Below are 16,499 nucleotides of genomic sequence, written 5' to 3'. Positions count from 1 at the left end.
TACCTCACAAGACGAATGCCTCGCAAGACGAAAGAGTTTTCCGTTTTTTGAGTCGTTCCGGAAGACGAATTTCCCTATGGGCTTGCTTCGCAAGACGAAACGTCTTGCGAATTTGTTTCCTTTTTCTTAAAGCCGCTAATAGCCGTGCTTCGCGAGACGAAAAAACCGCAAGACGAAGAGACTCGCGGAACGGATTAATTTCGTCTTGCGAGGCACCACTGTAGATGTCTTCTAAATTGCTTAAAGACCTTTTGGGAACAAGTGATTAACAAGTCAAATAAAAATAATACCTGGTAAGTTTCAGCGCCCTGCATGGCTCCTTAGCAGAGTAAGTTGATACAAACTGCAGAACTGGTTGGGCACAATCCAGTCAAGAGTTAAAATGTTTTCAATTTCCATTGATTTGGGCATGTTTAAAGTTAGCTGGGTCATGCCAATTATGGGGTGTTGGGGAGGGGTAGTCCCTTTAGTGGGGGAGATGTCGTGCTCCTTCTGGGGTACTTTGTCCACCTTTGGTTTCCAGCTCTCACCTGTGACTCCTTGAAGCTGTCAGTATGCAAGTGGCAACACCCAAGAAATGGCTTCAACTGGCCGGCTTGGGGAGATAGGGACTTCCCCTGCCTGAGAAGACAGCCTTCAGCGTATTGAGTAGTGGGTCTAATGGTCAAGGTGGCCTTTGCATGTGCTGGAGATGGAAGTGAGAGGTGGATGGGGCTCAACAACCTGAGAAGGTAGCCCACATGGGAGAAGTAAAATTCTGATCCAAACCTCCACTGCCTCACATCTTTACCTATTCATGAGAAAGGCTTCAGGAGGAGGAGGAGAAACCCATACCCACTTTTTTGGCAGGACATCTTTGGAATAAGAAAAGGCGAAGGAGTAAACGTAACACAAATCTAGAGTGGAGTATCTAAGACAGCTGGATGGTGTCTTGTATGTCTCCTTCCGGCAACTCCTGCAACCAACCTAGTGTCAAATGTACTGTTTTCCTTTCCTTTGGACCACATCGGTGGGGCCAAGAGTGTGGTCTTGTTGCCTGGACAACCCAGGACCTCCATCCACACTGCCTAGGCTTGTGCCTCGGAAAGGTCACTTCAGTGCTGCTAACACGGCAAAACCAAAGCTGGAGGCAGCAGTTAACAGTCTTTGCAGCCACAGCAGGCACTGTAATTCTCCAGTGGTTTGACTTAGCCCCAGGAGGCACACTCCATTGTCTTGAGACAGACAGATGCCAACGAACTTATGACTCGAAGGTGAAAAGTGAGACACATGGACTTGAAGAAAACATTTGGCAAAGAGCTTTTCAAACAGGACAGAAAACTGGACACTTTGTGGATCCTCTCAAACATGTTTACAGCCTAAATTCAGCAGTCACCAAAACAGAAATGGAGGGATAGATTGAAGGGTATGTAGTTCCTATAAGATATATTTCTCTTGATCAATGTACAGGGGGCAAAACAGCATGCCAATCTGTCCCCCCCCCCTTATTATCAGTGTTGCCCTTCTAGGAAGAGGCAGAAAACAAAATGAATGGGATCGGCCCACTTTTGGCTCGGGCTCCACTTACTGTTGGCCTCTCACCCTTCTGCCTCACCAGTTCCAGTGGATACCAGCCACCACACTTTTCAGCTGTCTTCAATCTCCCACTATTCCAGCAACAACTGATTTCCCCCTGCTCCATTTCCCCTTGCCAGCAAACAAGCCTTATCAGCCACCATATCCAGCTGACAGACACCGCTGGCCAATTCTGTAGCGATTCAAAGATATTTGTGCCTTGCAAAGCAATGGGGAAAGAGCAAGCCCCACAGAGACAGTCAGACAAAGGCAGGCAGCTCACGGTGAATCAGTAGGTATATGTATCCTGCAAACAGCTATACAAAACCAAGAGAGGGAGGCCCAGGGCTCTAGGCTGGCCTCTTCCCTGAACGTCCGGGCTTTCGGAAGCTTCCTTTCCCCTTGAGCACCGGCTTCTGCCGCAGTCCAGACTTGCCCTGCCCCCAGGGCCTTGAGCCAGGCTGCCGCCGGGTGTGGTGCTGCCCTGGGGCCTGGGGCCACTTCCTCCTGGCCTTTGGTGACACTCTGTGCTGACCAGCCTCCCTCGGCTGCGGACTCTGGGCCCCCTTGTGCTGTTGAGGAGAGAAGCCTCTCAACTTCTGCTGCTTCCACTGGGCGGGCCGTGGGGTCCTCTGCTTCCTTGCCTTGGTGCTGCTGGTCCCTGCAGATGCTGCTGGGCTCTGGTCACCAGCAGGATGGGTGCATTTATGCCTTTTCCCAGCTCTGGTGGACTGACTGGGCCTTCGTTTCCTCTTAGCGCTTTGTGGAAACAGATCTAAAGGAGGGTCACAAGGAGAGAAGATAAAGATAGCTGCAGCCTCTACGCTGCCTTGAAGTCCAAAAGGCTCTTTAGGCCACTGGTCTTCAAGTGGTATGTCAGGACCCTCAGAAAAACAGAGCGCTGCTGGAAGAGAAAAACAAAACTTGTAGCATTGTAGATTACAAAGGGGAAATTTTGGAAGGTGGCAATTTGTCCTGCTGGACTAGGAAATTGCTGATAAAATGTTCCCTTCCTCTGCATCTGGTCACTCTGGAAGAACAACACTCAGGGTCAGAAAGTTAGGACAGGGTCCCATGTAAAAGGGTGGGACGGTGGCTGCTTCTGAGCAGACTATTACATGTAACACAGGTATAACTGGTGGTCCATACGAAGCTAGGAGGTAGCATTCACCCATGCAGTGTCCCTCCTCCCTCTCCCCTTGGATAGATGCACCTGAGCGTTTACCTTGCAGGTGTCTCAGCTCATGCTCAGAAGCACAACTGTTTTCATCAGCTGCATCCAGGAGGGTCCCTAGCTGCCAAGTCTTTTAAGCACTACTAATTAAGATACCAGTTACAGGTAGGTAGCCGCGTTGGTCTGCCGTAGTCGAAACAAAATAAAAAAAATCCTTCCAGTAGCACCTTGAGACCAACTAAGTTTGTTATTGGTATGAGCTTTCGTGCGCATGCACACTTCTTCAGATACATGCATCAAACTTAGTTGGTCTCAAGGTGCTACTGGAAGGAATTTTTTTATGTAATTAGATACCAACCTTCATCCGGCTCTTCTCCTACTTCCTGCCGATAATACTCCATGTCATCGTCTGACGGCTCATCCCCCTTCTGGTCCTCTTGCATCCCAGGGTCCTCCGCATCACTGTCACTTCCCTCTGCCTGCTTCTTCTTCCTCTTTATCCCCTCCAGACTCTTCTTCCTGCAGCCCGCAAACCAACAATACAATCACAAGTGCACATATCGGTCCTCCCAAAGCAAAGCAGCATGCTACTTTGGAATGTGTGCATGTAGGGACAGCAGCTTTGTGGGACGCAAGGTTCTGGCTCTTCTCTCCCTCACCTGTGAGCCTGCTTCTGCTCCTGCTTGCGTTCCACATCTGCCTCCTGCTTGCGGCGCCGCTCAGCCTTCAGCTGCAGCCTCGCCTCTTTCCGGGCCAGGGCCACCTGGAGCTCTTCCTCCGTTTTATAAACTGAGGGCAGGAGTGAGAAATTAAAACCAACAGCTGCGAACGTTGACACTACACATTAGCAAGTATAAAACAAACACATGGGGATAGATTCAATTAAGCAGTTATGCTTAGCGGGAGCCAACCTAATGAGTCCCACTGGTGGACCTGGGGCTTCTCTCCCCAACTGGCAGGTGGGGAAGGGGAGAAACCCCAGAACTGGGGTGGGCGGGCTCCGAGAGAGATCCTTCCATCCGGCAAGCTTAAATGCTTCACCAATGGAGTGATTGTGTTCCACTCAATATCTACTCCCTTAGAGGGCAGCTGGGAACCCAGTGGGAGCAGGTATCACATACAAGTGCTTTTTATCTAAGAAAGTGACAGTGGCACCACTAACACAACTCAGCAACTGATGGCGATGGCTGACAACAGGCTCACCAACCTGAATGCAACATGTTTGGATGCCCAACAGCCTGTGTTTGCTGTTCTGGGGAGGCAGCAATGGCAGATTTATTCATGCACTGTTGAACATGGCTGGAAGTTATACAGACTTATTGTCCAATATCTTTAATACTGGGGTACACCCCTAGCTATTCACTTTAACTTCCCCCCACCTTTAAATTCAAAATGCTGTTTTTCACCTATAAAGCTTTAAATGGCTCAGGACTCCCCTGCTCAGCAACTGAGGGCCCCCGTCCTGCCACTCACCACCTGGCCCAGGGCGGGGCCTGACGGGCTCCATAAAGGACTGCTGCCGCTGGGCAGAGAGGGCTCCATTTTTGTTTTTGAAATTGCTGTTATTTTTTTACCTATGTCATTTTAAACTGTTATGTTAATGCTGTATTCTTAGTTTTAGATTTTGATTTATGTGGAAATTGTTTTCCATTTGGTTGTGTAATTTTGATGTGGATTATTTATTATGACTTTTGTAATTATGTAAATCTTGTCATGTTGTGAGCCGCCTTGAGCATTGTTTTTAACTGTGGAAAGGCGACATACAAATAAAATGATGATGATGATGGCTGCAATACCTCAAGGACCGCCTCTCACCATATGAATCAACCCAGAACCCGAGATCATTCTCTGAGGCCCTTCTTTGTGTGGCTCCTCCTCAAGAGGTCTGGAGGGCGGCGACACAAGAATGAGCCTTTTCTGCAGTGGCATTTGTGGAATGCTCTCCCCAGGGAGGCTCACCTGGCACCTTCATTATACACCTTTAGGGGCCAGGCAAAAAGATTCCTCTTCAACCAGGCCTTTGGCGGATTAATATTCTACAGCCTTTTAAGTGTGTTTGTGGGGGTGGGGTGGGGGTATTGTTTTCCACATAGAAGCTCAGGAGAGGAGGGCTCCATGAAGGGAGAAGACACTCACTGAAGCTGTGATAGAGCACATTGCCCTGGCTTAACCCTTCCTCCACCTTGATCAGTTGCAGGGTCATTCGAGGGCCAATCTGTTGGGAAAAGAGGCAGAGACTTCATTAGGTCAGAGATATCCTCACCACCACCACTCCACCACCTGCAGGAGCCTGGCAGCCCTCAGGGCTATCCCAATTTGGATGATCAGGACTTTCACTGCTGAAGCAGACAGCAGCTGGAAGAGCAGAGGTCAGCTCTATGCTGCCCCCCCCCAGCCACTCCCATTCTGTGAGCTCCAGAGTTCCATGGCCTGACCTCGGTGAGGCGGACAGCGCTCTGTTGGGCCTTCATGTTCCCCCGGCCAGCGTAGGCCTGAGGCAGCTCTGTGGTGTTGTGACTGCCATCTTGCTCAGCTTCACTCTCAGAAAGATTGATGTCTCTGCATTGCAGGGAGGGAAGGAAAACACTATTATTCCTGGCATGCTGCTAACAGAGGAGCTCTGCACATAAAACAAGGCAAGAAAAGACACTAGCCTTACCGTCCTCAGGCTTACAGTCCAAGCAAGGTGAGACACACAAGGGAAGAAGTGGGGTGGAAAAAGAATGGGTGCCAATAAAGAAGAGGATGTATCAGTGGGAGCATGAGAATCAAGCTGGTTTGGCATTCCACAGGAGTTTAAACATACACGAAGAAGTAAAAAGGAACAGAAAATAAGAGCGAGGGCATCATGAAATAGGGCCCAAAATGCACAAACCTCCTTACATCCTGCCTTATTCACAAACCATTAGTCTCTACTGAGTCTCTAGCTCTGCTAAGAACAGCTCAACCTGCCCCAGGACCCAAAATGAACCTACACTTTGAATGGGGTGGGAGTGGGGGCTTAGCTTTATGGGGAGGTGGAGGGTCTTTTTCTCACCTAACCAATAGTTCACTGATGTCCTCCAGACGGCTCATGTTAGGAAACTTCTCCTGCATGATCTTCTTCAGCCCTTTGCTTATTCCTACAGGCACCACTTTCAGACTGCTGCAAAACACCAAGGGCAGGAGAGGTGTATGGAGGCATTCCATCAAGCAAGAGGAGCAAGCCACCGCTGTTGTGCTTGGTGGGTAAGGGTGGAGGAGGCAGAGCAGATATGCACTGCCATGTACCAGGTCCTACATTTAGTCACTGGCGTCTCCAATTAAAGGTTATTTGGATGCAGGCCTAGGAAAGACTCTTCTCTATTCTGCCTGAGGCTTCTGGCAAGGGTCAGTATGTGAAATGTGATGTGCTGACCTTATCATCTGGGCAGGGGCTATCCCTGCCTTGCTCCTATATTAGCTGACATAATCTTCTTACAACTCTGGAAACAAGCTTGGCTTCCAGCTAGGGGTGTGGAATACAATCTAGAAAATTTAGCTGTTAGATTCAGGGGCAAACTCCTTGGCTTCTCACTTTATCCAGGGAAGTATCCCCACGACCTGCTGTCTTCCAGTTGCTGTGGGCCCCAACAAGGCAGGTGGCATAATATACTAGAAAAAATGTTGGTTAGATAAATTTTCCAGGGTTCAAAACCCTTTTCACTTTGATATGTATCTTTGTTATTAGTTTTCTCCCTCTCACTTTTCCTTCTTTTTTCCTGTATCACTGTATTACCTTTAATTGAAATCACCTTAATAAAATATTTTTTTAAAAAAAAAAACCTTGAAAAGAAAGTAGTGTGACACCACCAGACAGCAATCCCTTAAACTCCTGTTCCCAAGCAGCTTAAGACCAGACACACACCAGCAGACCACACTCTCACCATGTGCACCTAGTTTGCCCTTCTTTTCCTCCTAACTCCCAGAAGGCATCTTTCCTGTGGTGGCTTATCTGAGATCAGGCACACCTAGAAGCTATTTTCTGCAAGTACTACTACAGAACAAGTGTGGATGGAGGATAATAAATCCCCCTCCCCTCCAAAGACAAATGTGAAAACTTTGCTAAGAGGCTTGGGTATGCCTCCTGCTGTGCAGAAGCTAAAACTAGGCATGCATTAAGAATTCACTAACTAGTTAACTTACAGAACAATGGTGTACATTTTTCCTCAGAAGTAATATTTGTAAGTAGGTGCAGGATGGAATCCTAGGCTTGGGTTTATGGTTGGCATTGGAGGCAAACAGGATTCTTGTGCCTTTAATTGCTGTGTGTCAGGCTGAAATTCAATAGGCTAAACCCTTTCTTATATTTGTTGTTGTTTAGTCGTTTAGTCGTGTCCGACTCTTTGTGACCCCATGGACCAGAGGACGCCAGGCACTCCTGTCTTCCTTTCTTATATAGAAATACAATTACAGGAAACGTTTCACTGTGGCTACTCTCTTAATTTTGTGCCATGCCATGCCCCCCCAGCAGCCATATTGTACCATTTTGTGACTAGTGCCAACTGCACTCTTTCAAAATCTGAAATGTGCCCCGGTCCAAAAAGGTTGGTGACCTTTTACACTGCAAGGATAAAATAGGATGTACCCCTGGTATGCTGCCCTGAGCTTTATCTTTTATCATCAAACCAAAGCCACAAAGAAGTATTTCTTCCCTGAGTGTACATCCTTCCAGTGCAAAACAGTGTTTGGTTTAATGAGCACAATAATAGGAATGTTTGGCATGCATAATGCGGACTGAACTGCTAACACAGACTAATTAAAAATATTTTATGAAAGTGGCCATGCATGCAATATGTCCCTCTTGCAGACGCAGATTACTGTGAGCTCAGATCTGATCCTTCAGCACTGGGGAGGAGCACAGCATGAAACAGAAGATACTTACTAATGACGGAATTCAAGGATCTGGGTGTCTGGGTTATAGTTGATCAGTACACAACGCTTGATGGCATTAAGGTTTACCTGGGGCGGGGCAGGCAGTGGGTGGGGGGGGGGGCAGGGTAGGAGAAAAGAGACACAACAGCATGAAAACCAAGGCTCACAATACGGCATATAAGAGGGCCTTCTCGGTAGTGGCACCCGCCCTGTGGAACACCCTCCCACCAGATGTCAAAGAGAAGAACTACCAGACTTTTAGAAGACATCTGAAGGCTGAAGCTTTTAATGTTTAACAAACCACTGTACAGTGGTGCCCCGCAAGACGAATGCCTCGCAAGACGGAAAACCCGCAAGACGAAAGGGTTTTCTGTTTTGGAGGCGCTTCGCTAGACGAATTTCCCTATGGGCTTGCTTCGCAAGACGAAAGCCCATAGGGAAATCTCCGGGGACCTGTTTTAAATTGCTGGCGGTCGGGAGCAAAGACTTTCGCCCACAGCCGGCCTTCAGAAGAGGTCCTGGACCTCTTCTGAAGGCCGGCGGGGGGGCAAAAGTCTTTGCTCCCCCCTGCCTGCCTTCCCGGGACAGCGGAGACTTCTCCGCTGCCCCGGGCGATCTTAAAATGCTGGCGGGCAGGAGCAAAGCGTTCGCTGCCGACCCCCAGCATTTTAAAATCTCCCCGGGACAGCAGAGACTTCTCTGCTGTCCCGGGGAGATTTTAAAATGCTGGCGGGCGGGAGCGAAGCGCCCCGCTCGGGATGGCGGCGTAGACCTGCCTGCAGTCCCGGGACGGCAGGCAGCTCTGTGCCGCCATCCCGAGCGGGGCGGGACTTAGCGCCCCGCTCGGGATGGCGGCGCAGAGCTGCGCTGGTCCCAGGACCGCAGGCAGCTCTGCACGGCCACCGGGAGCGGGGCGGAGCTTCTCTGCTGTCCCGGGGAGATTTTAAAATGCTGGGGGTCGGCAGCAAAGCCCTCCTGTCCCCGGAGCTTGCGGGGCGGGAGGTGGGAAGAAGGGCTTTTCTTCCCACCGCCAGCCTTCAGAAGAGGTCGGGGGACAGACTGTCCCCGGACCTGGTCTGAAGGCGGTTTCCCTAGGAACGCATTAATTGATTTTCAATGCATTCCTATGGGAAACCGTGCTTCGCAAGACGAAAAACTCGCAAGAAGAAAAAACTTGCGGAACGAATTAATTTCGTCTTGCGAGGCACCACTGTATTTTAATATTTTTTTGGAAGCAACCCAGAGTAGCTGGGGAAACCCAGCCAGATGGGCGGGGTATAAATAATAAATGATGATGATGATGATGATGAAGTCCCTCATCTGACAAGTACTTTAGGTGGCAATGAAGATTCCCTAGCTGTGACAGCCTTTATAGAACCCAGGAGGCCTAGTACCCAATTTCCCTAGTACTCTTGAGGTGCAATTCAACATTGTGCTAAGGCAATCGTTCTGTCTGCACAAGCATTTCTGCTCGGCAGACGGAATGATCTTCCTTCTCCTCCTCCTCCTGGGGCTTCTCTTGACCTTTCTGGGCGGAGAGACAGGAAGTCCCATTCTGCTAGCAGGACTCAGTGTGCTAGCTTCTACTAGTGCACAACTTAGCTGTAGCAGCTCTAGGTATCCAACTTCGGTAACTGAGCTTAGAAAGGTGAAGGGACCCCTGACTTACCAATGCAATATATCCCAAAACACAGCGCTGATTCAGAGTAAGTTGTGCTGCATCCTGTTCTTATATCCCTGGAATCTTTCCCCACTAGTGACGAGTGTTAGGTATTTACATATAAAGTGAGTGCTATCCAGTGAAGGACCTTGGGAATCCAGAAACAAAGCACAAAATCCCAAGCAGCTCAGGACTCGTTCTGCCTCATTTGCCCACAAACCGTCCAAAGAAGAGAGGCTGTACTTGCCACAGCTTAATGCTAGAAGCACCAACTGCAGAAGGAGCCAAGCACAGATGCACCAGCGCCATCACAGAGCATGTCAAAGGTGTGCTATCATCATTTGCATCTGTTCCACCATTAGAACTAAGGTGGCAAGAAGGGGTGAGGTGTCCCTTAAAAAAAATAACGGCCACAATACTGATGTCATCACTCTGAATTGCTCGATGCCTACTGGAGCAGGAAGGTCTTCTATCCAGCACTGAACCCCATCCCTCAATGGAAATGCAGTTACAATATTCTAGAGATTCTCTCACCACCCTCTACCCCGCAGCTAACAGACACAGGGAATCCCAGAAGCACCACATGAGCCCAGTCCTGACTGGGGTGGGAAGAAATAGAACTGAAGGCAGGATGATGCGGGGAGGGGGGTTAGCCCACTGTCCTGAGAACTGACCAAGAAAATGTATATGCATCTCTTTAAGTGCAAGTGACACATCCCTCCAGTTTTAATTCAAGTGCCCCTGGTATCAAACACACGACCCGGAAGCTGTACGCCGGCTCCCTCGGCCAATAAAGCGAGATGAGCGCCGCAACCCCAGAGTCGTCTGCGACTGGACCTAATGGTCAGGGGTCCCTTTACCTTTTTATTGCGCTATGAGGACCATTTGTGAGCAGATACTTCCCTGTTCCTTGCTTCCTTTTAAGGGGTAAGGAATTCCAATTCATAGGCAGAGGTGGGGTGCCTGCAGCCATCCAGATGTAGCTAGACTACAGCTCACAGTATTCCAGCCCTTTGGCCCTGCTGCTGGCACTGGTGGGAGCTGGAGCCCAACCACATATGGAGCAGTAAAAAGACTGTTAGCACATTTGCCAAGCTATGTAGGGTCTGGTATGGTTTCAGATTGGATGGGGGACATGTTGAGATTCCTGCAGGGCAGGGGGCTGGTCCCTTTCAACTCTACAATGATTCCCACTGCACAAGAATGGCGTCAAGATGCACTGCAGTTCCAACACAAAGATATACCGTATTTTTCGCACCATAGGACACTCTTTTCCCCCTCCAAAAATGAAGGGAAAATGTGTGTGTGTCCTACGGGACGAATGCAGCCTTTCGCTGAAGTGCACCCCTCTCGCTCTCCAGGCTTCAGGAAGCTATCCAGAAGCCTTGGGAGCCCGCGGGAGTTCCCGCCGGGCTCCCTAGGCTTGCGGATAGCAGCCTGCATCCCAAAGCCTGGGGCGTGCTGAGTTCAGCGCGCCCCGGGCTTCGGGCAGATAGGGAGCCTTCCCACCAGGCTCCCTAGGCTTGCGGATAGCAGCCTGTTCTGGGGGCTGGGGTTGGAGGAAGCTCGGGCTTCCCCCGCCCCAGCCCTGCGCCTGGGGGGAAAATAATTTTTTTTCTCCCCCCCCCAAAAAAAACCTAGGTGCGCCCTATGGGCCGAAAAATACGGTACATTAATTTCCACAATCCCTTTCCAGAATGGAAAAGAAGGTCTAAATCACAAACACACTCTATATATCCTGGATGAGGTCATCCTGTCACTAGCTTTGTTGTCACAGAGGTGCCATTTCAGACTGAATGCTCTATAGAACTAACCTCTCTAACTCACATCAGGGAGTAGGTTCCACTCTTGCCTTCTCCCCAATGTTTTCTAGGTGAGGGATATTTTTTGTCTATTAAGAAGCTTCCAACTATGTGAGCTTTCACTTCCAATCTAACATGGTAAAGCCAAGACACACCTTAACTGAGGCCACACGTTTCCCACTTAACCAACCTCACAGAAGTAAATTTGCCCTGAGATTTGCAGATGAAGAAGACACAAGTGTTACGAATAACATACGCTCTTTTTGAGAAGCAGGGCAGAGCTGACCTGTATGACACCCCATGGGAGGCCAGGGCCAGAGGCATCTGAGTAGCAGAGCAGGACCATCAAGCTGACTTCCCCCAGGCTCCAGGCCAGCACACACCTACCTTGTGGACATTGATGGAAGGGAACATGTTCTGGAACATAGTCGCCATGACCTTGATGTGCATGCCCTGAAGGCCAAAATTGTTGAGGACCAGGAGTGGGTGGTGGGTGAACTGCTGCTCATGCATCCGGTGCCGCTTCAGGGTTGACACAACATCTTTGATGAGCGAATACTGAAGTGAAACAGATGAGTGAGGCACCAGCAGCAGAGGGGTATTCTTGTACTTTGTATTCTCATTTTGTTTTTGTTTTTTCGTGAACCACCCTGGGATCTTCGGATGAAGGGCAGTATACAAATCTAATTAAATAATAATCAATAATAATAATAATAATAATAATAATAATAATAATAATAATAATAGAGAATCTTGCACTACTACCAAGAGGTAGTACACCACAGTAGTGCCCCACCACCAAGAGGTACAGTGGTGCCCGCAAGACGAATGCCTCGCAAGATGGAAAACTCGCTAGACGAAAGAGTTTTCCGTTTTGGAGGTGCTTCGCAAGACGAATTTCCTATGGGCTTGCTTCGCAAGACGACAATGTCTTGCGAGTTCCTGCTGGTTTTTTTTCCTCCCTCCCCCCTTTTTCTAAGCCGCTAAGCTGCTTATCAGCTGATCCGATCAGCAGATAAGCCGCTAAAAGCCGCTAATCCGTCAATGGGCTTGCTTCACAAGACGAAAAAACCGCTAGACGAAGAGAATCGCAGAACGGATTCTTTTCGTCTTGCGAGGCACCACTGTAGTTCCTCACCACCTGTAAACTAGTGGTGGGGACCCTGTGGCCACTATTGGACTACAACTCACACCTGGCCTAGCCAGCACAGCCAAAGGTCAGGGATAATGGGAGTTATACTCCAGCAGTATCTGGAGTGCCCATCCTTGATGTAAACCCTGATATCCAGAAGGCCTGTAGACTTGGTACTGGTTCAGCTTCATGAGCATCTCAAGCTTTCGTTTAAAAAAAAAAAAGGTTTCTAGACCTCATAGCAGCAAATATATGCTAGGAAATTGTACTCCTGAAATCCCTGAAGCTAGAGGGGTGACTGAATATGATGTTCAGTAGTGATAAAGCCAGGATAAATTAGGCAATTTACGTAAGTGATACAGGCTGCAAAATTTAGATTGTCTTGAAGTACAGATAAATAATTCACCTAGGTCAAGGATTCACAGCACACCACATTAGCAGTCTGTAAGAGGAGTGGGAGGGTGGTTATTGGTTTGCTTGGTTTTTGTTCTTGTTTTTATTATGTATTTTGTTTTAATCTTGTATTTTTATGCTGTGAACCACCCTGACATCTACAGATGAAGGGTGATATATAAATAAATAACCCACTAGAAAGAACAGGTAGCAAAAAACCCTTCTAACCTTAGCAAGCTATAAAAGGGTCTTTCAGAGGCAGCTGTATTCTAACTATTTCTACTATTTCCAGCAACTGGTACCTGAACAACTCTGAAGGTCAAGGTTGGCCCACCAGGAAGACGGAAGAATTTCTGAGGAAGAGAGAAATCAATCAGAGCAGCCTCTACCACAGGCAGATTGGTTGTCATAATTCAAACTCTGCTTTTAGTGTTCTGCAAAATCCAGATGCATCAGTGCGTTTACTTTGAAGTGAGAATCACAGGTTTCACTCAGCAAAACACATTGTCATCATTTGCATCAGGTCATCAGGCAGAGTTACAATGATACTTCAATTGGGCCAACAAAACCAACAGAGGGTATAAGAGGAAGAGGACCTGAGCTTTCACAACAGTCCATCATGCAAAGCAGGGTTCTGGAGAATGATAAAGTTCTTCAGAAGCTTATCAGGACTCCCTCAGTGAGAGGGTCAGTACCAGACAAGCCTTTCCGACAATTCTGCCTTGCCATACTGCTTCATGGTAGCCTTTCCCAACCTGGTGCCCTTCTGGATGGCATCAGGTTGGGGAAGACTGCTCTGTGACTACATATTGCAGGGAGTGATCAGTGTCCGGGGCAAGCAGGGGGACTTGTGTGTCCTAGGAGGCTGTACTCAGTTCACACTCAGCAACGAGGCCCAAGAAGCTTGGTCACTGCTCCATAGGAATTGACTGTAAAATCTAGTACATGCTCCAGAATCTCCTGCCATGAGTAAAAGCTTCACAATGACAACACAAAATTGTCCTCAACAGACAAATCAATTTGAAGACAAGAGTTTGAAAAGCATCAATATAGAGAGAAAGAATTCAAGTTGCACATTCTAACACAGGCACAGGCAAACTCGGGCCTCCAGATGTTTTGGGACTAAAACTCCCATCATCCCTAGCTAACAGGACCAGTGGTCAGGGATGATGGGAATTGTAATCTCAAAACATCTCAAGGGCCGAGTTTGCCTATGCCTGTTCTAACAGAACCAAAACACAAGACTAGCAGGGCAGAACAATATCGGAACCACTTGTTGCCACCACTCAGCAACTTCTCACTGCTTAACTTACAAGGTTGATATTGGTGGGGGTTTTCGTGAACACCAGGAAGTGAGTCACCCCGAGAGGTCCAGCCACTGCCACAAAGTCTTTCAGAGTGTTCTTCTTGCGCACCTGAAAAAGTCAAGACCTGTAATCAGTGTGGCTCTGCTGTCTGTGCTGCCAGACAAAAACCAGGGCATAGAATTGTCTTTAAATTACTTAATTAAATTAGTTGAAGTAAAATGCTTTGAAGTTACTAGAGTTTTAGAAATCCATTTTGAGCAAACATGTGCTCAGGAAAGCCTCTGGTATTCTTACCCTACCTGCCCCCCCCAGCCATTCCCAACTACATCCTTGAACACTTTTGCAACAAAACTAAACAAGCGCAAGGACTAGCATTTTGCATTAAATATGCAAAATGGCTTGGTACTATGTGATCCAGGCTTCATAAACACAGATCTGTATAACTGGCAAAATGTTTGCAAGATTTTTTAAAAACAACCACACAGCCCACCCCCTAAATGATCCAGAATTTAGACAGCCCCTGTCAGAGGGAGAAGATTATGCTGACTGGAGCAATGTTTTATTGTTCTGAACAAAAATGGTCCAAGACCACACATTTTTAAATGTATGTAGAGAGAACCAAACTGTTTTCTGGGCATTTATGTGTGGATTTAATTCCTCATCCCCATCTAGTAGCCTATATTCCCTTAGAATCAGTCAGAAGCCCCAATTTCTGTATTTCCTCTCGTAAGAGGCCTCTCCTACCCGCCCCCCTTTCCCCTTGGCCTCACCTTGAGGCTGGAGGCCGTGTAGGGCTGCATCACGCGGCGGACATCCAGGATGAGCTGCTGCAGGGTCTTGCCCACGCGGCCGCGGTGGAAGACGAAGGAGTGCGGGACGGAGCCGAACTCCTCCTGGCCGCGCAGCTGGGCGGCCGCGCGCTCCTTCTTCTGGTTCTTGGTCTGCAAGGGAGGAACGCGAGACCTCGTGAAGGCCGGCGGCCAGGCAGGCAGGCAGGCCGGCGCCGCTCCCTCCCGCCTCACTCCCCTCCCCGGCCCAGGCCTCACCTTGCGCGGACGACCCATCGCGGCGGCGGCGGCTGCTTCGGGCTCCTCCGGAGAAAGAGCGAGCACGCGGTCCCCTCCACTTCCGGCCGCGTGTGCCCCGCCCGGAAGTGCCGCGCAATCAGCGGTCCGGGTCGTCCCCTAGACGCGCGAATCTCCGGTCCGAGAAAGCGGCCCGCCTGCCTGGCCGCGCCTCGGACTCGCAGTTCTGGCCCCGAGCAGGCCGGGCACTTCGGCGGGGGGGCTGGGAACAAGCGGCTTTTCTGCGAAGTGAGTTGGAGGAAGGCGAGGCCTCAGCCGCGGGGAGCAGCTGCCCCCCCCCGGCCAAGTGAAACGAGAGAAGCGCTGCCCGGCCGGTCCCCTAAGGAAACTCCCGGCCGCGCCCGCCTCCAGCCGGGTCCTTCTCCTCGACCCCGATTCTCTTTCCTGTATCTCAACTCTCTTTTGCCCCAAGGGTGAGGGGGGGCTGCATGTATTTGTAGGTTTAAAGCGCACACGCAGGTATAAAACAAAGCACCAAATTTCTGAGCGTTTTGTATCCTTTACTATGTAGGTCGGGCAGAAATGCTTGGAAGGCAGCCGGCGGAGATGCTCTTTTTGAGTGAAGACGGCGGCGAATTGCCGCGCCTGGTGCGTAATTTCGCGCACCTTTGGATCCAGTCCAATGCGAAAGTGTTAATGCTCCGGGGCAATTCAGGGGTCGCGCTTTTTGGCCGTGCGTAGGATTGAGCGCAGTTTTTTACCATCCCGCGGCAGCCCCGAGTTCACCGCGAAAGGATTTCGGGGCGGGAAGCCAGTTTTCCTGAGCTGCTCTTAAAGTTTCAGCATGAAAACCCGCTGGGGCTCCGGAGCAGCCGCACAATTCCCCAGGAAGGGGCCTCCGCTCCCCTGCTTAGCCCGGGTCTGCGTCCGTGGGGCGAGGGCCAAAGCCACCGGCGGGACTGCGGCGCTCCTCGCCCCGCCTCGGAGGCTGCCGCGCGCCCAGAGACGCTGCCGGTCGCCCGAGCAACGCCGACGCCGCCACTGCCACTGCCAGGAGCCGGCGGCGGGCGGTCGGGCTGGACGGCGAAGCGGCGCTCCGCAGGCCAGGCCCGCTCGGAGGGGACGGCGAGAGGCTCCCTCCATGCCGGCCCCGCCCAGCCCCGCTCCGCCCTCCCTCGACCCCCGAGGCGGGTAGGCAGGGGGCTGCGCCGGCGGAGCGGGATCCCGCCTTCACGCTCGCGTGAGCCCCCGTAAGGCTGCGGTGAGGCTCCCCGCGCTCCCGGGCCCCTCAGCTGCTCCCCCGCTGCTCCGCTTGTGGGCCAGGCCTGAGCGGTGCTGGAGAAAGGCCCCCCTCCCGGGCCAGCTGCCCCCATTCCCCGCCCTCTGCGCCCCCTGGGGCTGTGCCAGTTCCCAGCTGCTCAGGCTGCCAGGGCCTGGAGCTCCAAAGGCTGGGCTTGACAGCCCCCTTAATGGATCATCTCTGGCAGAATTAGAGGTGAAACAGATGCGTGTCTCCCCACCCACTGTTCCCTTCAGCAACGCCCAGTCCTTGGGGGAAG

The 16,499-nt window shown here is 50.4% G+C and overlaps 2 protein-coding genes across 3 annotated transcripts in view; one reads left to right on the top strand and one right to left on the bottom strand.

Moving 5' to 3' along the window:
* Positions 1-1,833: 1,833 nt before the first annotated feature.
* Positions 1,834-15,116, bottom strand: LOC308577310 (suppressor of SWI4 1 homolog). The gene is made up of 12 exons (XM_081177398.1): positions 14,962-15,116; positions 14,686-14,856; positions 13,922-14,023; positions 12,911-12,961; positions 11,471-11,641; positions 7,632-7,708; positions 5,766-5,873; positions 5,164-5,287; positions 4,865-4,943; positions 3,388-3,517; positions 3,087-3,247; positions 1,834-2,329 (listed from the first exon to the last, which is right to left on the bottom strand). Exons 1-12 carry the CDS (start codon positions 14,977-14,979, stop codon positions 1,905-1,907), a joined length of 1,617 nt encoding a protein of 538 aa, XP_081033524.1. The 5' UTR covers positions 14,980-15,116; the 3' UTR covers positions 1,834-1,904.
* Positions 15,117-16,040: 924 nt separating this feature from the next.
* Positions 16,041-16,499, top strand: part of KIF17 (kinesin family member 17) — a 50,980-nt gene continuing 50,521 nt past the window's right edge. Inside the window, exon 1 of one of the 2 annotated variants that reach the window (XM_081177364.1) lies at positions 16,041-16,131. The gene's annotated coding sequence lies outside the window, so the exon portion shown is untranslated. Of the gene's footprint in view, positions 16,132-16,387; positions 16,436-16,499 lie in introns of those variants that run through there. The other variant, XM_081177363.1, reaches the window with a different exon arrangement.

This window comes from Podarcis bocagei (genome assembly GCF_964188305.1).
Source record: "Podarcis bocagei genome assembly, chromosome: 17".
NCBI classification, from domain to species: domain Eukaryota; kingdom Metazoa; phylum Chordata; class Lepidosauria; order Squamata; family Lacertidae; genus Podarcis; species Podarcis bocagei.
This window is presented reverse-complemented; position numbering and strand designations above follow the sequence as displayed.